General features: G+C 40.7%; 1 protein-coding gene across 2 annotated transcripts; it reads right to left on the bottom strand.

The window, feature by feature from the left end:
• Positions 1-1132: 1132 nt before the first annotated feature.
• atf3 (activating transcription factor 3) lies at positions 1133-8760 on the bottom strand. 2 transcript variants are annotated; one of them, XM_088909494.1, is made up of 4 exons: positions 8606-8760; positions 6152-6401; positions 4992-5099; positions 1133-3563 (listed from the first exon to the last, which is right to left on the bottom strand). In XM_088909494.1, the coding sequence occupies exons 2-4, from the start codon at positions 6395-6397 to the stop codon at positions 3366-3368; spliced, it is 552 nt and encodes a 183-aa protein (XP_088765620.1). In that variant the 5' UTR covers positions 6398-6401; positions 8606-8760; the 3' UTR covers positions 1133-3365. The 2 variants fall into 2 exon arrangements, with proteins under 2 accessions (XP_088765620.1, XP_088765621.1); XM_088909495.1 differs by lacking the exon at positions 4992-5099.
• Positions 8761-9760: the final 1000 nt, after the last annotated feature.

Below are 9760 nucleotides of genomic sequence, written 5' to 3'. Positions count from 1 at the left end.
TGAGACAAGAAACTTCCTGCTCGAAAGATTTCTTTAATTAGGCTTGAAGATTAAGCTGTTCTTTTGGGTGGGGAATTCCACGGGTGTAATAAGTAAATTTATTTTATGCAACTGGGTATGCTCCTTTGCCTCCTGACAAGTTAAAGAGCTATCAAAGACTCTTGTTAGTTTTCCTCAATGGCTTTAATCCTAATATATTTCTACAAGTAAGAAGTCACAAATCGTAATTCCTATATAAATGAAAGGACACTAAAATATAGTCTTTCCAATCAGGAAAACACACAAGAAACATTACTTAAATTATTAACTCTTATCCAGCTCTCCTATACTCCTTTCTACTGTATGTTTCCTCGATTTCTCCTGTCTCCACCTCACACCTAGGTCATGTCAACTTTGTCCTTAAGTTCTCTGCCTGCCTTGTTCAAATGCTTTAAGTCCCTCTTTTGCATAGACTGAATGTTAAGGCACATAATGTAGATACATTCTTTACAATTAAAATCTTGTTCCTGATTGAAACAATCAATAATATGCAAATAATTTGCAAGTGGCTTTTGGTAAATCTATTTAAAAGCTAACGTTTTTCCCTTCATATCTAAATTTAGAATGACCTACTGGTCTCTCTCCCTCGTCAATCCCCACTCACAAAAAACTCTCAAGTGTCCTCTGAGGTATGTCGTCACGGTCTGAACATTGATCCACAGCATGTAAAGACACCTTCCCTGCTCACCACCTGTCCAAAACCCCCTCTGTCCTTCTTACATATCCCTCCACCAGAGAGCTCCAAGTCACACAAGCCATTCTCTCATGGGCAGGGCTGAAAGATGTCTGGGCATTTCTGGGACATGAACATGTTGTGGCTTATCTCCTCAGTGTTTAATTACATCTACTGGTACACACAATAACAAATCACATAGAAACAATTCCAACATTTCCTTTCCGTGAAAAAAGTTACAGCCTTCTTGACACAGCTTCTACAGCTGATCACTTTTTTAAGCGTTTAGGATATCTGTGACTTCAAGCTGACCATTTCTGTCAGAATATATCAGGGAATAAAAGACAGCTATCCTATAAGGAGGTGTATACATGCCCCTGTTTCTAATAAAATAATGGAAAGACATTCAAAAGCAGCTACTGATAGAACAATATTTTTTTTATTAAAGTATCAAAAACAATTCACATACACAGTAGAGAAATGTCTCCTTAATGCATTTCTGTCATGTATTAGGTTTACCTGAACAGAGCAGATAACAGTTTAACATCATTAGGCTACAATTGAACATTTTATCTTAAAATGGACATACATCTTGTAGTTAGAATAATACCATTGATAATTATTGTGTAACAATGAGAAACAAAGCTTAACACAACAGTAAAAAAATCACATTACGCAAGTTGAGCTTTTCTTACGTTAACATATTCGGTAGTACCTTAGTCACGTCTTGCATGCTAGCAGGTAAACTATTCTTATTACACAAAGTAATTGCAAACACAAATAAAATATTGACGCCTGCGTCTCTTACAATCCCTTTCTCCGAGCACAGCATTATTTTGTCTTATAGAGGCTCAACATTTATGATAAATTATTTTTCATTAAAATCACAATTTGTCACTGGCTCACAAAACCTTTTTTCCCCACTTTATACAACAGGTACGGTATGAATTAAATTGTCAGTCCTACAGTGTTTTCTTTAGTTTCTAGAAATCGATGTAAAAGCAAAACACACACTGTTTTTTCAAGGGAAACAAAACATTAAACAATTTCGGTGCTTCAAGAGTTTCACTATGAAGTAGTTTTAGTTTTGGTCATGCTACGCTCAGTGGTGCTGGTCTCAAACTAAAAACTTTCAGAAGTGAATTGCTACAGTAAAGTGCAGTGAAAACAGAGCTTCGGGTGGCTGTGAATGCCTTAACTATTTATGTTGGCCACATCTGTGAAGCTTGAGCACTGGGAATTGTAATGCAATTGTACTTGCACTTCCAATTGTTACATTCAAGGAGCAACTGGTTTCTCCTGGTTTTATAGTCTTTCAGTCACACACAAGACCAAACTGTGCTTGTTTAGAAACAATGAAAATGTCTTGTACAGCCATGAATTCTGCACGGCCTCTCTAACCACACACACACACCACCACCCCCTCCTCCACTATTCACAGTTTGTTTTTTAAAAAAATACTTCTGCAGTTCACTGTGTAACTGGAACACAGACCTACAAGATGTTTCCCTATTCTGATCACACCAGGTAATTTACAGGAAAGGAAATAAGGCCATTCCCCCCCAGCTGATGCAATGTTCAAAATGGAAACTGAACAGCTTTGAAAGTGGGCTGCAGAATTTTAGACACACAGGTAAAGAGATTCCATATAGGTGAACAACAGATTGGTACACTATAATCTACAAGAGTGGGCTACAGCATCTGCACTTTCTTCCCCACTGCTAAACCATTGGATGAGGTGTTTTGCGTGTTTTGTGTTATCCTGTTATTGCTGCATAGTTTATTACAGATTTTAACAAACTGATTTTCAAAGAATAGCTTCATAAAAGACTTTTCACAGATGAATGAATAGTAACAGGAGTTTCTGCGACACACATCATACATGATGGATGAGTATTTAAGTGGAAACAACCACAAGAATCACAGATGGTCAGCCATAAATCCATTACTCCTACAGGAAAGGGATTCCTATTTTTTTCAACTCATGAAAAACAGATGGATCTACAAAACAAAAGACTTCCCAGCAGCAACAATAGAAACAATCCAACAAAATACAAACTACAATCAACACACGTTTTTCATAGAGGTAAGTGCTTTCCCTATCAGCAGAGGCAGAAGACACCAATACACAACTTTCAGCCTTCGTTATGAGGACTGAAACACTGTGAATGTGCATGGCAATTCTGTGGAGCAACACGCAGATTCCCTGGACTCGGCCCCGAGTCCTTACAGTTTTTTTTGCGAGACATCTCCATCATCTGCTGTGTCCCTCTTTGCCTTTCTGTGCTTCGGCCTTGCTTGTACAATGAGTAGTAAAAGCTTATAAAGGCTATACATTATCACCGAGGACAACAGTGTATTAAAGAAACAGATAAACTCGTAGGATATTTTTTAGAGTCCTGTGACTTTTTCGTTTCCCGGTTGCGGTCGAGTTGCAGCAGGTGAAGGTACCGGGCACCGTTGCCCAGTCTAGTCCTTGTCTGCAGACGTCACTAAGGTTAGGAGCGCAAAGGGCGACACCCCAAGGTGTGATGGCTTAGTTTCCGCTGGCACGTAGCTAAACACCTGTGAGTCTCCGAAGACGCGAGTCAGTGCAGTTCGCGCATGGCTGTGGACGCTGAGGTCTGAGATAGTCTGGCTGTGCGTGAGCCCTTCAGCCCTGTAGCGTCCCCTCCTTGATCTGCTGGATGAACAGGTTCCTTTCGTCCTCGGGGGTCCTGCCGTTCTGCGCGCGGACGATGCAGGTGGGCCGGTGCAGGTTCAGCATGTACACCAGCTGCTGCTTCTCATTCTTCAGCTCCTCTATCTGGGCTTTCAGCTCCGCGTTGATGGACTCCAGCTTTTCGGACTCCTGGAAAGACAGGACAGAGCGCTGAAGTGCAGGCCCTTCTCTCCCGATTTGCTGCGAGGTTTTCCTGACGCAAGAATTTAAACTTTTTTGAGGAAAGATTACATCCTGCGATAGCCGACATACCAAACTTAGCCTGAGAAACCCCCAGGGAACTAGGACTGCTGTCCTATAACATGTTCTGCGTCACATTCACTTCTGCTTGTTGTGCCAGGTAGGACACAGAAAGTGAGCATTATACAGTACCCAATATGAGATTAAAAGAAGACAGGCTTAAAGATATGTTCTTTATAATGGAAATGACAAAGCCCACCTCCTCTAGTTGTAAAAGAGATTACTTCTGAGTCTAAAGTGATCTGAAAAGTCTATTTTTTAGAAGCTCAGCTCAGTCTAACTAATAATTAAACTGTAAAAGAGTCTTTCACTCCTCAAAGCTGAAGCAAGAAGTGACTGTTTGCCACTTCTTAGAGATAACTAGGCTCCACAGGTGGCTAATACAACTGTCCTAATCTCTCAGTTACACACAGGCTGTGGCTGATGAGCAGCACACTTGGAAAATGATAGAGAAATTAATTCCATCCACAAAGTTCCCATCACACTGTGAAAAAATAGTTCTCCTTAAAGTCTGCTATTTGTGCCACCACTACAAAATTTGAAGCCATCCATGAAATGAACAGAACATGGGCAAGTATTTTCTTTAAATCATTAGTACGGGCAGCATTGTTTATTTCATAAATATTCTTAGATTGCTGAATGAAGTCCACACAAATACTGAAGCGAATCATAACTATTATGTGGTTTTGTTTACTTTAGTGCTGTAGTATGAAGTATCTGGCACACAGTAAGCTATTTTCTACATCAGGCAAACTAGATCACTTTCCTATATTGTTAATATATGAATATATATGGATAGCTGTAATAAACACATCAAGGAAATTAAAAACAAATCAGTCAAGTGAAAACAATATAATATAATCTCCAACTGATAATATGGCTGAAAGAAAATTCCACACATTGTTTAGATGCATGTTACAGTATTAAGGAAGGAAAGCATTTTAGTAAACTATTTTACAGAAAATCCTAGCCTTTCAATGAATGGGAAAGCCCTGAGTACCATATATTTTCTGGAAGAAGTTGTTCAATGCTGTACCAGCCACTATTACACAAACTATTGCAGTTCCATGAGTAAGAAAATATTTGCCATTCTTTTGTCATTTTTCCCTTGAAGGCACCTAGACAACACTTTAAATTACAGGTTTCATTAGAAAAGATCTATTCTAAATCAACATTCTTACTCAAGGAAATTCCTGTTGTTAACAGTGAACTTTTTCTGTATTGCTTTAACAGTCTGTATATACTTATATGTCCCTACTATGTGTTTTTGTGTAATTTTGGCCAGTTCCTTCATCTTATCTGTTCACTAGAACATACCTTCTGTAGACAGTCTGTTCTTTCTTTCTTCTTATTCCTGCACTTTGCAGCAGCTATCTTATTTCTTTCCCTTCTTCTCTTTCTCCTTTCACACTCTTCCGGTGTAATCTGGAAAGAAGATTATCCTAAACATGAGTGCACAGGAAAATATAATGCTTTTTTTTTTGCAATTTGAGTAGCAACGGTAAGAACCTCAGAATGAGGTGTTCTCAAAATTATTTTGCACCCTTTACCTTTTTTGATTGACTTTACAAATATTCCAGATAAGAACGAGGGAAAATGTTGCCAGATGCTGCCAAATTCTAAGCTTGTGATTCAAAACAGCCATATTCACTTAATGTATGAAATCTATTTCATACATTAGGGGGTAGGGGGCAAAACTAAGGTTGCTGCTGGAAGTGTTAGTGGGGCCAGCAGGGGGTGCTCACCCTGCAGTCCATGTGCCCCAGTATAGCGATGGGGGCACTATATTGTAAACTGGCGCCGTCCTTCGGATGAGACATAAAACTGAGGTCCTGACTCTCTGTGGTCATTAAAAATCCCAGGGTGTTACTTGAAAAGAGTAGGGGTGTAACCCCCGTGTCCTGGCCAAATTTCCCATTGGCCCTTACCAATCATGGCCTCCTAATAATCCCCATCTATGAATTGGCTTCATTACTCTGCTCTCCTCCCCACTGACAGCTGATGTGTGGTGAGTGTACTGGTGCACTATGGCTGCCGTCGCATCATCCGGGTGGTGGTGGAGGGGAGTTCCCATTACTGTAAAGCACTTTGAGTGGAGTGTCCAGAAAAGCGCTATATAAGTGTAAGCAATTATTATTATTATTTCTAACCTCTTCCATTAGAACACAGACAGGATGAACAAATGCTCACATGTAAAAAGTCTAACAGAATCATTGTGTGGAGTTGGGGTTTTATAACGCTAAATAAAGTACAGATCGGGCATGAAAGTGGGGCATAATTGATATACTGATTTTAAAACCTGGTATTACCATTTTAAATTTCAAATACATTTTTCTACTTGGCAAAATAATCTAGATGTGCGCAGAAGGAAAGAGGCCTTCCTTCACGGAAGTTCTTATTCATTCGGTAGATTCTAGGCTAGTTTCTTCTGACAGTTGGGGTGTAAGGCAAGAAAAGGTTGTTGGTTTTGTTTGTACCTCCTTCTTCACATTTGGGGGCTCGGCGGGACTCGTTTCAGACGTGGTTCCCATGCCGTCGCTGATGGTGGAGCTCATTCCGGTGGAGAGGCGCTTGTTCTGAATGGCGAAACGCAGCTCCTCTTTGACCAGAGGCGTGAGGTTCGTGAAGTCGTCGAACAGCAGCGACCCCGGCGGGGAGAGGCAGGGGACCACAGCCGACGCGCTGATCTCCGAAGGACCCAGACCGGGATGCTGAAGCATCATCGTGCTGGAGGGGCGAAATTGACACGGTTACAACGCGCTGCCAATCCCGGAGCCTTTTAATACTCACGGCTACAGGCGCAGCCCTGGCATTTAGGTCATGAAACATCGATCGCACCTAAGATCAAATCTCCGATCTCACACTTTTCACACTGATTGGAATGGTATGACTTTTGTAGGCTGCTTTCAAGTTAAATAACGGCAGGCACATAAGGTGCAGTAAACACAGGTAGAAGGACAAAGCGTATGTACTGTACTCAGTTTACACAAGGTGTAACTTTACCAATTTTAGTTACACAGACGTATTAAGCATAGGAAGGCTACCCAGTTCAAAATATGATGTAAAACAGAAGTTGTACAGAGGCTACTCACAAAAAGCGCCGCGTTTCATTTAAAATGTCTCTCTTCTCTTTAACTCGATTTGAAGAAAATCGGACACTTGGAACACCCTCGCTTAGACCAGTCAGACTCGACAGGCTAACTTATAATGGCCCGGAGCTGCTCGAAAGCACCAGACAAACCAAAACCCCTTTCTTCCTTACTCATAGGGAGGGAGGGACACGTAAACCCTGGGAAATTAAGTGGTACTTTTCCAAAACCCTTTTCGAAAATTCCCTCGCACAATATTAAGTGCTTCCTTTTCGGCTGACTAAACCAGAATACGAACTCCCAAGGGTAGAAGTAAAAAAAAAAAATACTGATAGGCTTCATCCAGTTAATTTATTCCAGTAAAAAGACGCGTCCGGTGCTGGTTCGTGTATGTGTGTGCGGAGGGGGGAATGAAATGAACTACAATGACCCAAAGAGACGGAACAAAAATCACCAGCGGGAACTGGTGTTTGGGAATTACGTGCTTGAATTCACAGAAGGAAGTAACAAAGCGGCGCTCTTACACGCGCCTGCTCCCGCACTGTGGAGCTCAGCCGCCTGGAGGACGCGATTCCTTCATCTCTCCCAGCGCATCTTTGAACTGACTGACCCGCAGTCGCCTTGGGACACTGGAGTAGCCCTTGACGGGCCGAGAGTGTTCACTACAGGGCGGTTTAAGTTGTGGTACACGTCAGTAAAACCGATTTATACATTTCTTAACCCCAAACAGAACATCAGCCCTTTTTTATCGCATATTTTAGAATTTTAAAAATATTAACTTGGAAATGTGTAAACCTGCAACGTAAATGTACATGTAAACCGCAGTCAGAAAGCTACACAACTAAGTTATCTTATTACTCCAACGTATTGTTTTTTTCCCTTGAAAATAAACGGAATTGTTCAATTTCCAGTCATGTACTGTATATTGTTTCCGTATAACTTGTTTATGCGACATTGTTATTTGTGAATGCCTGGAAAATTACCACAATAAAAAAAAATCCACAACAAAGAACATTAGTTCTCAGTGCTTACACTGTACTAGCTCTCCCTCCGATTCAGTTGATGCCCTGCTTTGATTCAAACATGCAGGTTCTCCCGAGGTCAATGAGACAGTACTGTTGATCGACAGTTGTTACTCGTCGTGCTGGTCCATTTCCGAATAGGAAAAGCTTATCTGCCTGGGACAATGCATGTACTGTACACTACATGGATATACACGCACATATTCGTATAACACAACCGGGAAAACCTTGCCAAAGCTAAACAATGTCTAGCTAAAACAAGACGCACAACGTCGCTAACAAGAAAATTAGCTACGACATGTGAAATGTCATAAACCCTAAGTACAACATTACAACGCGGTCAAAGAAGACACCTCCGATATCCCGGGACAACTGACAAACAGAAACAGAAAGTTTGGGGGCAGACTCTATTATAAAACAATTTCAAATGCGCTGTTTAACGCTTAACCGTTTAAACAAATCTCTCATGATGAAAGCAATATCCAATGAGAAGCTTGATGCTGTTTCAGTATGTCCTTAGTTATGTAGTTTAGAAGTAGTAGGCAGAACTAGAAAGTATACAGAAGTCATTTTTCACACTTCGCACAATATCAAGCAGAAACAAATATAAAAAAGCAACCAGAGAAAGGTCTTTCTTGAGAATGTCTCGCTTACTTTGAGGACTGAATAGGCATCATGTTTTCGGAGTGCTCACAGCGGACTTGCGTTATAAATCCTCAACCGACAGCACAGGCATGAGATTACTGTACAGTAACACTAACAGCCCGACACCAACTTCCACACCAGCTTCTCGCAAAACATCAGCGATCGGCTCACCTACCTTATAAACTGGTTTTGTGCCCGAGTCAAGGAGAACGCTGGGGAGCGAGAAATGGTTTATTGTTGCCTCTTTAGTTTGTAAGAAAACTTACAGATAACGGCGCTGGGTTGCATCACCTCTTTATATAGGAAGCTCTGGTATTTACTAGTACGAGGGCTGGTCAGAGGTGACGTCATTCTATTAATAGCTCAGGGAAGCTTGCTTCGCGATGATGCAACCCAGCAACCCCGCGCAGCACACCATAACAGGACAGGGTTCAATTCACTATTCCCCAAAGGCTTTGGACTCGCAACATTTCACACTAATGAGCCAATCACGACATACCCGGATAATGACTTGAGATCCGTGGCATCTAATGATAATCTTGTAAAAAAAAAAATTAAAAAAAAAGATGCTGATGCGTTAAGTGGGGGTGATCGCGGTGATGGTGAGGTGTTGGGGTTTGAGTAAAGTAGTTGGGACAGCTGGTGATAAAGGCTGTCTTCTTCATTAAAGAACATCAGTGTTCAATCACGTTATCATGTAATACATGACCTTCTTCATCATTACAATCGTTCTAGTAGGTTAATAATTGTAGTAAGAAGAAGATGGGGATAAAAGCACCACAAAAGGTAATAAAAATTATGTTTTTGAAGTAACTGAAATACATCGGCCCAACACGTACTGGCCCCAGACGTTGGTGGGGGTAGGGCCACAGTTGAGAATTTAATGGGCAATACAGTACTTACTATTTTTATTCTGTTTTACTGGTTTTGTTATTTCAGTAAACGAAAGTATGCTAAAAGCGAACAACGCATACTTCAAGTATTTACAATTTGTGTTTTAAATACTTCTGTCTACAGAAGGAAGGACCCACCCTTCACCACTGAATTTTACCATTCACTTTTCCGTTTGTCTTTTTTAATGCGCCAGTATTTTCATCGTATTTTACGAGAATGGGCTAATACCGCATTACGATATGTAAAATACCTTATTCTTTCCACACACTGGTTGTTTTAATTAGTGTATCTGATTATCTCGCAGTTCGAAAATAACCGGTCCATATTTTTATCTTGTGTCTAAACTGAAAAAATATCGAAATTAAATTAATTGACCATTGTCACTTTGGTCTTATCTGTACGTACCTGTCGTATTATGCTATCTGTCATTATAATA

This window comes from Atractosteus spatula, chromosome 2, assembly GCF_055471065.1.
Source record: "Atractosteus spatula isolate fAtrSpa1 chromosome 2, fAtrSpa1.hap1, whole genome shotgun sequence".
In the NCBI taxonomy this organism is placed as follows: Eukaryota; Metazoa; Chordata; class Actinopteri; order Semionotiformes; family Lepisosteidae; genus Atractosteus; species Atractosteus spatula.
This window is presented reverse-complemented; position numbering and strand designations above follow the sequence as displayed.